General features: G+C 35.3%; 1 protein-coding gene across 1 annotated transcript in view; it reads left to right on the top strand.

Moving 5' to 3' along the window:
* Positions 1-13,320, top strand: part of MARCHF11 (membrane associated ring-CH-type finger 11) — a 29,910-nt gene extending 16,590 nt beyond the window's left edge. Inside the window, exons 3-4 of the mRNA XM_048939558.1 lie at positions 5,738-5,930; positions 12,849-13,320. Coding sequence (XP_048795515.1) covers positions 5,738-5,930; positions 12,849-13,171 — 516 coding nt within the window. The 3' untranslated portion in view covers positions 13,172-13,320. The remainder of the gene's footprint in view (positions 1-5,737; positions 5,931-12,848) is intronic.
* Positions 13,321-13,609: the final 289 nt, after the last annotated feature.

The raw sequence follows: 13,609 nt of genomic DNA, 5'->3' as shown, positions 1-13,609 counted from the left end.
TCACTATAAGGTTGGTTCACCACCAGCTAATTTTAATTACTTTTACAATAGATACACATTCCAGAATGACTAGAGAGAACAAGAGCCTACCATCAACTACACTCATTCCTGTGATGGCATCTAAATAAGCTGTCTCTAAGTGACAGAGCAGATAGTTGGTGGCAGCCATGTCAAACTACCACATCAAAATTCAGCAGAGATTATCAGCATCTTCAGAGAATTCAGAGCAGACTAGTTGGTATATTATTGTTCAGTACTATACCTAATTTAGGTTAATACCAACATGATAAAGTTGATGATGAACCAATGTGCAGAGCTGTGCTACTCCTTACTATATTTTAAAATTAGACACATTTTTATAATAACTCAGAACCTTAGTTGCATTGAATTCTAGATTACTACATGAATTCAAAAAAAGCGAAGGGAACCCACTGTTTATGATCACTTGCTTGAAAAACCCAACACTGAGTCAAAAATTAAGTAAGTGGTAAAGGTATATATACTCAAAAGATAATGTTACCCTTCACAAACACGGAATAGTCCACGTGTGTCTTCATAGACTTATAGAATGGTTTGGTAGGAAGGAATGTAAAGATCGTCTATTTCCAACCCCCCTGCCATGGGCAAGGACATCTGCCAATAGACCATGTTGCTCAAAGACCCATCCCACATGGCCTCAAACACCTCCGAGAAAGTCTTCTGTTTCATCACCTGTTGCTAGTCTTCCTGAGTTGGTAGAACTATATGCAGAGGGATTACTCTCTGTCATCTATTCTGGCCAGCCATGAGGAATTTTCATATGTTCTTTATTAAGGATGTAAGAAAATCTGTAGTTTCACTGCAGACATTTTTCATATAAAGTGTTTTGAGTCCAATTTCAGTCTCAATGAGTGCTTTTAAGATCACTTTTCTGCCATGCATTTTATGACAATCAACAGGCTTTTATAAGGCACAATTAAAAAAAAAGATAAGTTAGTATCGATTTATCATCGAAGATGATGAATCTTTGAATAGCCTATCAATTTTTATGTTAGTATATAACATGCGTATTTCTTCATTAACTTTATTCTTTAGCAATTAGCCCTTCAAAGCAATATGTTTCTTTCAACTTCTGGAAGTCTCTACCTGAAAAAATATGAAATTATGCAGTATTTATCCTTAATAGAGCACTTATGGGAACAATGGTTTTGGGGTTAGAAACAGAAGTACAGGGTTCATTAAATGTACCAGACTCCCAAATGATTTATGAAAGGAAGAGCAGTGGTAAATAAAAGATTACCAAAGCCAAACATAATAAAGTGTCAGCAGAAGTAAGAGTATAGGGAATTCTCAAGGGGCGAAAAAGCAGCGCTATATCAAAATCAGAAGTCTGGGTATGGCATAGTACCTCATAACATTACAGATATGATGGGGATCGATATCAAACGGGATACTATTTCACAGAAATTTAAAGGAGATTTTTTTTTTTTTTGAAGAATCCACCTATGAAAAATTATTATTATTTTTGTCAGACACAAAATATTTAAAGTTTTCTTTTAATTTTGATTTTAAAGCAAAATGCCAGTTTGTATCAAAATACTTATTTTTTATGGTTATGTACTTTATAGAAGCTTACAATAGAAAAGCTGCATAGAACTTTTCTGATTTGTTAAAACTTAGCTAAAAGAACTTAGTGTTTATGGGGATGTATAGTCAGCAAATGACAAAGACAAATTAGGAAGTCATAATTTATAATCTTGAGCAACTAAGAGTTACAAAGCAAGTTTTATGAAGAAAATGTGCAATAATTTTATGGAAATAATGGATTTAAATTATGACATACCAACAGTGATACTTTCAATTTGAGATGTTAAATAGTGCAGACTGTTAAATTCTAAATGCAATTTCTTTACTGCTGATACTTTTATCACATTACTTTTGTGACCTCTTTATCATAAACAGTTACTTTAATACTAAAAGTTGAACAGAACACATAGCAGGGCATGCAATAAGGTGAATGATCATAAGAAATCAAATAAGGCTTAAATGTCTTTGGTATTTAAACAGAAAAATTCTTCTATCCCTAAGCATTTATCAGAGTGGGCACTCACACACTGTAACTACACTTTGCATGAGACTTCAGACAGTAGAAAGCATTGCGACTACGACTGCCGTTCCTCTTCATAAATTCTGTTATAAAATGCGGTGTAACCAAACAGTACAGTCCCATGTAGTTCCTTCTCATTGCCTAATGGCTAGTATTGTCTATGGCTAAGTAAAGAACTAAATCTTTGGAGCTTATTTACATACGAATAGTGCAATAACTATAGAATACCTTCTCTACGTGAAAAATATGCTTGTCTCAGTTCAATCTGCTTGCTCTTTATAATTCATACCTAAACACAATAAAAGCCAAAGGAAAAATGAAGCCATATATTTTCTGAGAGGCAATCTCAGACTAAGTTTCTAAAGCAAAATTGCTTGGGGGCAGAGGGCCAGGGAGAAGAAAGTTTAATTTCTGGTCGGTTAGACATCAGTATCATGCGAGGTCTTCTTGCCATTGGCACTAAAGAGCTACATACACAGTAACCAAAGCCCTGAATCTGATCATGTAGACTTTAACACCTGTCTACCCTACTCTGTCACTGTTATGTTGTTGTAATCCTACAGCAGACAGCCTTGCACTAAGAGATAAGTTAGTTTTGTGTAAAACTGTTTGGGCTCCTTGAGTGCCTTCCCTATTACATGTACCACCCTTCCTCCCCTGTCTACTGTGGGATCTTACTGACTAGTTTAACTTAGAAACTGTACTGATAGGAAGATAAAATATGTAAATTGCTTAGAAACTGCTGACCTTCATACTCAGGAAGGTGGAGGAGTATAGTTTCTTTTGTACAGAAGAAAGGCAACAGACACCACAAAGGTCAAAGCAGCTGAGTAATAGTAAAGAACATCCAACCCCCTTTATGAGTTCTTGGTTGTTGTTTTTGTTTGTTTGTTTTTGTTTTAATTGCTCATTGATTTTTAAAGGCAAAGGAATTAGGAACCATGATCTGTGGAAAGCTTATGCATTTTCTCAGTAATTGAAGTGGCTCCCCTTCCTGGTTGGTAGCATAGTAGTATGCTGAATTTTTGGAATCATTAAATTTACGGAGGTTGAGAGATTATTGTTGCTTGCATTCTTGACAGCCCGTTCATCTGATCTCACAAACAACAAAATGACTAGAGCACATTATTAAGAAGATGCCAGGAAGAGACTGAGATCATATCTATGTCTCTTAGGACTTTTAAAGGTCAAGATTTTCTAGAAGGAAGTTTGGGGTAAGTCAATAGATGCCCTAGTGAGACCTTTACATGAGGAAAGGGGAAAAAAAAAAGGAAGAAAAAAAAAGCAGAAATGGTTGAGTGTGGTTATGAATGGGAGACAACAGGCATAGAAATTGCATGTCTGGCAATGCTAGAATAAAGGGTAAGCTTTATATCTAGACTGCACTCTGTGTTACTTATCCTGAATATTTGGACTGCTTTTCCTTCTGCTCAGTGCTAGTTTTGAAGAATAACTAAGAGCAATTGAAGTAAAAAATAAAATAAAATAAAACTCAAAGTAAGCTGAACTAAGCTTAAGGAATTGCACTGTGAAAGACCAGCTGTTTATTTCAGTGATACATTTTTTTTTTTTCAGTTTATTGCTAGCTTCTTCCATGAATTTGGTAGTTTAACATTTTATGACAGTTAATGCATAAAACTAAATTTTACCTCATGTAAACATACTATGATTTCACGCGTTCTGAACAAACACATTATGGGGCTGTCTTATACTGATAATGAAAGAAAATAGAAATATATAACCAACAGCATTTTTGACAGCTTTCTGCCGGGTCCCACTGTGTAGCATTAGCTGTGAAATGAAGAATAATTTTGTTGAACATATCCCCACCAAGTCTAAAGAGAGCTCTATGAATTTCAGCCCTGATATTTAAGTCCCATGTACAATATCTGAATCATGAGAAGCTCATACCATTCTGTCATGCATCAATTGTAACTGACCTTCCCTGACAAAGGAAATGAGTATCCATACTTGGCTTACTATTAAAAAAACAATTTATTATTTAATATAAATAGCTCCAATCCAACCTCCAAATTTCAATGAAATTATTAGTATGAGTTTAATAAGTTAATTATAAAAGAACAGCATATTGAAATACAAAATTCACAAATTGTATGGCTACCTTTTTGTACTGTTGTACTCAGAAGGCTGCAACAAGAGGAGGTGAGCAGGATGTGCAAATTATGCACCAGTTAAAAAAGTTAATGGGAAAAGCTGAAATGGTAGAAAAGGGGAGAGGATCTCATTGCTCATCTAGCAGTGAGACTTGATGGGAGAGCTTAAATTGTGGTTCAAACTGGATGTAAGAAAAAGGTTTTATGACCTTAGAGCAGTAAAGAAGTGCGCTAGATAGCTCAGAGAAGTTGAGCTGTCTTCATAATTGGAAATTTTTAAGCCTTGAGCAATCTGGCCTGATCCTATTTCTGACCCCCTTTTAAGCAGAAAGTTGAACTACAGACCTCCCACAGTCTCTTGCAACCTGAATTATTCTAGCATTTTACAATCATACAATACTGACTACCCAACTGCTGTTAAAAAAGAATGCTTTTATAAACTAACAGAAAAAACTATTACCAGATGGGTAAAAAGTGATAGCGCTGTTGGTTCAGTAGATCTTTCTCCATTTGGTCCTTATTGCAACCCTGGAAGTGGGCAGATATTTTCAAAATTAGGAACAGAAATGATGTCAATCTAAAGATTTGGCACTATTATCTCTGGAGCAGATCATGGTGCTAGAGTGGAGATTCTGCCAAACTAATTCAGACAAATAATTGTCTATGAAAGACCACAGACATTAAGGGCAATCTAGGATGATTTTTTTTTTTCTTGGCATGTTATGTTTTGCTTTTGTGACCTTTTATTTTAACAAAATTTTTCTTCTATTCATATCTCGACAAAATTCAGTAAGCATATTCTTTATATTAAAATCTTGTCACATCACAAATCTGAAGTATCTTACATACATACATTCCAGCCTTTCTAAGAAAGGCAGACGTAGGTAATGTGCACTGGAAAGAAATCTGCATGTTACCTATGTTCAGGGCTCTTCCCAAGTCTTCAGATTGCCTCCATACCAAGCTATGGATGTCTCTTTGTATTGTTATCACTGGTTTATGCACAGAACCTCATCTCCCCTGGCATGCCAAGAGACAGCCAGGAGCTTCTTTGATGAGCAGCAGGAAAGTGGAAAATGGCTTTGGACTTGGAGGGGGATGGGATGGGAAGGAAAACTGTCACTTTCAACTTGTTATACTAACATAAAAACAGACTAAGACTGGCTTCCCAACTTTCTTTGTATTCTGTTTGTTAGCATACAAATAAGAAGGGCTGAGTTCCGCTCCTAAGACTAATTTTTTTTTTGTGCTATGTATTCAAAATAGAAGTAAACTAATAACTCTTCTGAAGTTCACAGCTAGATGGTGATGGTAGTGATGCTGGAGGAGATGGCGAAGCAACTATTAGTTTCACTTTTAGCCAAAGTGAAATAGGTAAAAAAGTTCTCTAAAATGCTAGTGTCAAAAATATTAGTAACATTTTATGAAGATATGTATAAATTTTAAAGTAATTTCTGATTTCAGGAACAAAGTGGAGTTGAATGTACAATCACAGAAAATAACATTTTTATCTTATACACCTTTGTTTCTCTTTTAGTGGCAAAGCATTACTATAACACTGGTTGAGAAAGTGCAGATGGTTGCTGTAATCCTAGGATCTCTGTTCTTAGTAGCAAGTGTGACTTGGCTTCTATGGTCAGCCTTCAGCCCCTATGCAGTATTGCAAAGAAAGGACAGCCTTTTTCAAACCTGCTATGGATTGTATGGTTTTATGGATCTAGTATGCATAGGTAAGCTCAAAAACTTAAAAAGCACAGACTGTGGTGTAAGACTGTGACTATCTATTTTTCTAATTGGTCACTCTAATTAATCACTCCAGTTCTTCTCCGATTTATTCTCAGCTGATACCAATATTGCTATTTACAGTGTTATTGATACTGCAAAGAGAAAAGAACAAAAGAGGCTTTACTCTCAGTCCGATCAAAGTACCTTAGTGATGGGAATAGGATCAGTTTCAAATACTTGAAAATACAGACAGCTAGCAAATTTCAGAAATTCTGAGTGATAAATGTTGGTGTTATCCCAATCTCTTATATGGGAATTGTGAAGGGCAGTGCTGAATTCTGCTCAATAAGGCTCAAGGAAACAGAATGATTCCCAATATCAAGACTTCTGCTTCAACCATAAAGCCATATTGTCTTTTACTGTCATTTCATTACCGTATCATAGAATCATAGAATCATAGAATCATAGAATCATAGAATCATAGAATCATAGAATGGCCTGGGTTGAGAAGCAACAATGATCGCCTAGTTTCAACCTCCCTGCTATGTGCAGGGTCACCAACCACCAGACCAGGCTGCCCAGAGCCACATCAAAATGGCTGACGGCCATTTCTATTTGTTTTGTAAATTTTATGAGAAGCCCACTCTAGAATATTTTTTGACAGATTTTCTTCTGTGAATCTGCTCCAAGAAGTGAACACAACTGAAATTTCCAACACTTTGGATACTCAAAAAAAAAAAAGCTCAGCTTCATGACCAGCTACATCCCTGCTCCTGCTGAGCACTCAAAGGCTTTTCCTTTTGTTAGAAAAAGAAAACAAAACAAAACTCCAGGTATAGACAAAAGGTGCTTCAGGCATTCTAAGCTTTTCAGTTGTATGGAATTCTACATGTTTTTTGGTTTTTTGTTTGTTTGTTTTTGTTTTTTGTGCAAATTACAAAAATTTACTTCGATAGGCACTGGATAGTTGGAACAACCAGTTATTTCTAACTATTTTAATTCCCTTTGAATGTTGTTAAAACAACTAAATCAATCTAAAAACCAACAGGGAATGTCTGTGGATGAGCCAAAATACTAGTGAATTTATTTACATAAATAAACCATTATAAGTTGTGTGTTCAATAGACTGCTTCATGCAGTTAGGTAGCTGCCCTTTAAGTCAACCAGGTTCAAGCCACCTCCGGACTGGAAGTCTGACATGCCTTAAATCACACAGATGTATGTTTTACAGGCCTATCAGAGAAAATATATGAAAACTTTCGTGTTGCTTGCTCTGAAACTGACTATAATTAAACATATTTGGACCCTGTTTTTTAATAATGCTTAAATTCAGTGCGCATACAGCTTATCTGGAAATTCAGAAACAGAACTTTGGTCACTGAAAAATTCTGATAATGCAGACATTCAGCCTACACAGTCTACATGTAATTTCAAGTAATCTGTATTCTGTGAGCTTGTAATACCAGGAATTCTTGTAGCTTTTCAAAATATTTATTAATATATTCAATTCTATTCAATTGTACCATAAAATGAGGAATTTTAGATTGATAGTTTTAATTTGAATTCTTTGAATAACGTTCTCTAATAGACAAATGTAATTATTATTTATGAATCACGTAAAAACACAATACTGCCAATTATGCTAATGAATTCCCAAAGACGTTAATATATGCTTTTTACCATTGGATATCATATATAATCTCTTGTATCATAAAGCTTGTAATGCTTACAACCAGCTACTTCTCATTTAGTCTGTCCTCTGCTCTCATTTGTATTTAGTCATCCATGACATTCCCTCCGTTTGAGCTTAGTCTTACAAAGGATTTGCAATTATACCTATACTCCCGCTAAAATCTCTGTTTATTTCACTCACAAACTGTGCTTGCATATGAGTTTGCCTGTGCAGCACCTATTCCAAGACAAGTGGATGAGTTGCTGGTGGTACAATCAAGATTTAGTCTAGTTCATTGGAGTTATGCCTCTCTATGCTGTTGCACAAACAATATTATTTTTTTGGCCGTTCGTGAAGTTTAAATAGCTGTACTTTTTGAAGTATTTTGTTGTTACCATTTTAAAAGCAGTTTGCCCCAAAGTTTTGACATATTTACACATATTTATACTTTGAATACTTGTACATACTTGGCCTTCTACCCCTCTTTTGCTTCAACTTTTTTTTTGGTGCTGTTTTTTAGCTAGACACCATTTTCTTGGTGTTTTTTTTTTTTTTACCTCTTTGTTCAGTACTTTTTCTCAGCTTCATATTTTGTTCTCAGCCTCCCAACTTATTTCAGCCTCATTTTATTCTAGGCTTCCACCTTTCTTCAGCCTCCCATTACCTTTCAGCTTTTATTCTTGCCTCTCACTACTCTTGGGCCTCCAATTTTTCTCAGCCTGTACTCATTCATCATGTATTTTTTTCTGACTTTGCACTGCTTTAGTTGATTTTTCCTTTGCCTCTACCTCCCTTTTGATCTCAGCAGCCCTTTTCACATTCAACCTTTTTCTCAGCCTTTACATTTTTCTCTGCTACCCATCCCTTCTTTTTCTCTCAACCTTTTTTAGCCTGGACCCTTTAATTAATCTTTTATGGTTTTCTCAGCCTCACATCCCTTTTCAGCCTCAAGCCCTATTCCAGCTTCTTATTCTCAGACTCCTACTTTGTCAGAGCTCCCACTCCTTATCAAACTCCACTTCTTCTCAAAATCTACCTATTTCTCAGTCTTTCACATAGTTTCTCTCTCCACTTTTATCCTCCCATGTTGTTTCAGTCTCCACTTTTTCTCACACTGTTTTCTTAACCTCCCAACAATAGTGGATTTTACAGGATCTCCCACCCCCTTTTGGTCTCCTATCTCTTTTTTGCATCCCACCCTTTCTTTGGCCTCCACCTTTTTTTCCAGCTTCCTTTTTCATTTTTATTTTTATTTTATCTATCTATCTATCTATCTATCTATCTATCTATTTATTTTCAGCCTCCCACCACTTCTTGGCCTCCTACTCATTTTTTTTGCCTCTACTTTTTTCAAGTACTTTTTTTTTTTTTTTTTTGAGTTTTCCACCCTTTTCAAGCTTTCACTTTATTTCAGCCTCTACTTTTCCTTAGTCTCCCATCCCTTCACAGTGTTTGGTTTTCCACCTGTTTTCAGCATTCCCTCTTCCTCAAGCTCCATGTTTTCTTACGCCTGTCAATTTTTTTTTACAAGCCTTCCCACCCCTTTTGGTCTCCTACTACTGTTTTGGTATCTCACCCTTTTTTTGTCATCCCAACTCTTTTTTAAACCTCTTAATCGGACCTCCTACTCTTTTTTTGTCTTCCTTCTTTTTTTTTTTTTTTCCCTCTAACTTTACTTTCAGCCTTCTACTCCATTTTTTGACCTCCATTTTTTTCAGTCTTTTATTTTTTCTCAATCTTTTTTTTTTCGTCTGCTCTCTGTTTTGTTCTGCTGCTCCTTTTTGACCTTCCACTCCTTTTCCAGCCTGCACTTCTTCTCAGACCATTTGTCTTTGACCTTTCCATGAAATAGTTCTCTTTCAAGCCTTCTTTCATGCCTTTTTCTCTCCCACCATTGCAAATACCTAATAACATCCACAGATTCCCTTAGTTGCAAAACTGTACTAGCAGAGGTTTTTTTAATAATGGATACATCTAGCTACACACTATTTTTTCAGTCAGAAACAGGTTTTTTTCACATTTCTATTTAACTCTAAATAATTGAGAAATAGTTAAATTACTCCTTTAAAAAAATAATTGAGAAATAGTTAAATTACTCCTTTAAAATGGATGTTTCACTTTAATGCTTTGCCTATTTATTGTTTTTTTTTTTGTTTTTTTTTTGTTTTTTTTGTAAGTCTTGACAATTTTGTCCAGTGAGTGAAGGCTGTTTTTAAAAAGTGTCTTTAATTCCCCACTAAAATATGTTTAGGCTTCTGGGATGATAATTCCTGAATGATTATAAGAGAAATGAATGTGATAAGTAAGACAGCACAGGAGCCTAATGCCACATCTGAACAACGACGTGTCCTTCTTGTAAAGGCATTCAGTATGAAAAAGCTCAAGTGTTCTGTGGTTCAGGATATGAAAGCCTTTGGACAGAGCAAATGAAAGAATCTCACAGTGCTTTACAATGAACAAACAAAAAATGATATCCTCATAATCCTATTGTCTGGCTCCCATGACAGTCACTACGTTTTAGAAATAAATCCTGAAGATAAAGCCTTTTTGGAGCCTTAGCACATTTTGCCAGGTCTCTCATTCCCAAAACTCTGTTCCTTGTAGATGCTATTTGGACAGAATGTTGGAACAGCTAATAGCACTGAAATCTAACACTACTTCTTGGGATTGTCTAGGTCAGACAGAAGTATTCTGCTGATCTGTGATTTTTTCTTCTAGGACTGCGTATGTTCTCTGTGCTGTTGAAACTATGGGTTTTGGAACAAATTAGTATAATTCAGGGATTTATCCTTGTTTTTTCTTCTCTTGTATCCCCATTCACTGCTGTAAACCTCTTAAGAAAAAGAGTCAGTGTGATGCAGCTTCATTTTAGTGATTACCTAACTGCTTATATTCTGATCATCAGAACTTCTCTGTAACTGGAAAATTATATCCAGCATTTAAACCAGATTTCCCCTTCTTTATGGTCTCAGAACTTTTGGTGTAGAGAGGTGTTTTATCTTTTTTCTGCCCGAAAGTTTCTTTCAAAAGAGACAGGCTGTCTGCTAGCACTCTTCTGCCTCTTCTGTATAGATCCTTCTGAATTTGCAGTTTCATCAGATGGGAAATCAACCTTTTGAAGAGAAAAGTTAGGAAAGTGCTCTTTTTTTCCTTCAGCATTGCCAAATCAGTCAACTTTATTTCAAGCCATTCAATATTTGATCCTTTGTTACTTAGCTCTTTGAGAGCATATGTGAATAACAGCTTCCATTTTAAAGCAAATTTATCTTCCTTACCGTTGTTGAGAAAAATCTGAAAATGTAATTTCACTAAACAGGAAAAATTAGTTCTTTAAAATAAAGCAGTTCTATGACTATTCTGTCATAACTCTGGGGGGATGCTTTTGACTCTTTAGGTGTACCTCACGTACTTCACTGATCCTTCCTAATTTCTTCCTGATGCATTCTAAAATATGCTGGTTGGGCACCAGTGGAGAGCAGGTAGATATCTGAAATCTTTAGACTGGGGAAAAATAGGTTCAATCAATTTTGCTTCATTACAGTCTTGGGAGAAATTGGACTGAAGAGTATTATGATCCAGGAACAGGTAGAGGGGAACTACTATTATGCTCTTCTCATTCTGTAGGAAATGCAGTAGGAAAAAAAAAAAAAAATAGGAATTTTCATCACAGCAATAAAACCCTGGCTTATTTGGTTTCTAGACTTCGTATGTGATCAAAGATCATTTTGCCTGTATCAGATGCTTCAAGGAATTCTTGGTGACTTGAGAGGGCTACTACACCTGCTGTCATGTGTCCTGGAAGCAACCTCGCTTTTATCCATCTTTCAATGCAATAATCTTTAGAAATCTATTTGAATACGTGCTGTTATCTGAAAATCATTGCACCTGAATTGGAGGTTTGCTCCTCATATAAGTTCTTTTATCATCCTTCCTACTTGTGCCATCTCTCTTTGAATGACTCTTTTCTGGTATCAGTTAACTCTTAGTTATCTCTTATCCCTAAGAGACTTGGATGCTTGAATTACAAGTTTGTTGTGTAACAACAGGTAATATATGATCTTTTTTGATAAATAAATGTAGCCTGTGGTGCAACAGAGGATACTACAGACTTTGAAACGTATGGGAAAATTTTAAGCAAGAAACACATCAGACAACTATTAGATTGCAACATTACTCAGAACCATACAAACTGCCATGTCTGAGCAGAAGAAAAAACTAATAAGGCTGAAACTCAATGAACCCCACAAATTCATATTTGAAACATTCCTGCTTGAAGAATGTGCATATAAGCATAAATTAATAAAAGTATATGCACACCTATGACAAAAGAAGAATTTCATTTAAGTAAACAAATTTCTTGCACAGTTACAAAACCCATGAGCCTACGTGGAAGATCAGAAGCAGATTGGTCCATTCAGAACTTCAGATAAACTGTGTTTTCCTTGAAAGGACCATCTAAAAGATCTCTGGGGTTTCAGCAAAAAAGTTTGTACTTTTGTCTGCTGAATTTTAAGAAGAAAGCCCATCATCCTTGCCATGCTCATCATAGTTAATCATAAGATGTAATTTCTTCCTTCGCCACTGAAGCAAGAAAGAAAAGTCATTATTCTTAGAGCTGTTCCAAGTTGTCTTAACTTTTCTGTGCTCCCAGGCTGAAATAAGAATGTAAAAACAGTACCATTTGTTTGTATTGCATTCAACAAAACACCGCTGAACAAATTTAAGATCGTTAGAGAAGGTCCAACTTAAAGATCTACTTAAACTGTTACAATTCTCAATAAATAATACTCACTTTTACATTGAACAAGGATAACACTAGCATGAACAATCAATTTCCAGATCTGCTGGTAAAGTTGATTGATAGTGTTTTACTTACACATAAATACTTTTTTTCAGTTAGGCATGCTCAGATAATTCCAATAGTCATTATGTTGAGCTTCTGTTCAGAACAATTTTATTCCCTACTAAGCAGGACTGGGAAATCTGTGTAATTTTTGGATTTTCTTTAAATATATGAAGGAAAAGTTTAAAATTGCAAAAAATATAGAAGTGCAGAATTTATGTGCATGCTCCCTTTTCCCCAGTCTTGAACATATGAATATTACATCGCACATGTTCAACTTATTTGAATTGTCAGTTATAGTGGCTAGATCCATTACAGATTGGCATTACGAATTAAATCTGTATTTGCTCTCAAGATGATACCCTGTGACATTTTGTACAAACTAACATCTTCTCTTCTTAATTTCAGGTCTCATAGTACATGAAGGTGCACCTGTTTATCGAGTGTTTAAGAGATGGAGGGCTGTGAATCTACACTGGGATGTGTTAAATTATGATAAAGCTACAGATATAGAAGAGAGCAATCGAGGAGAATCCTCAGCAGGAAGAACACTGTGGTTACCACTGACTGCATTTAGAAACAGAAATTTAGTTCACCCAACACAGTTAACCTCACTAAGATTTCAGTGTGGCTACGTATTGTTACATCTGTTCAACCGCATGAGACCTCAGGAAGATTCATCAGAGGATAATGGCTCTGGGGAAGTAGTAATGAGAGTGACCTCAGTGTAAAGATTAAGCTCACTGTGCTACACAGATAAGAATAATATGCCCTGATGTTACAGGGGTTTGGAATGTAGCTACAATGAATGGTAAAACCATTAACACTTGAGAAAAAAAAACAGAAAAAAACAAAAAAACACATTTTTTTAAAAAATTAATGCTTTTTATATGATCAGCTAAATCACAAATGCATTTTTCTGACAAAAAAAAAAAAAAAAAACCCACAACAAAAAACCAACACCCAACCTCTTGCTTTTTATATAGTCTGGTTTATTAAATTTTTTGTCAATTTGTTACATAAGGTGTATACAATTATAGTTTAATTCTTAGGTCTTTGAATGCTGAAGAAAGTCATTTTTAAGTAAAAAAATATATTTAAATGTATTTTCTTAAACACTGGCTTTAACCCACTGTTATTATTTTTCCCACTTTCATGAGGATTAAACT

Source organism: Lagopus muta, chromosome 3, assembly GCF_023343835.1.
Source record: "Lagopus muta isolate bLagMut1 chromosome 3, bLagMut1 primary, whole genome shotgun sequence".
Lineage (NCBI taxonomy): Eukaryota > Metazoa > Chordata > Aves > Galliformes > Phasianidae > Lagopus > Lagopus muta.
The sequence above is the reverse complement of the archived record's forward strand: the minus strand, read 5'-3'. Positions and strand labels throughout refer to the sequence as shown.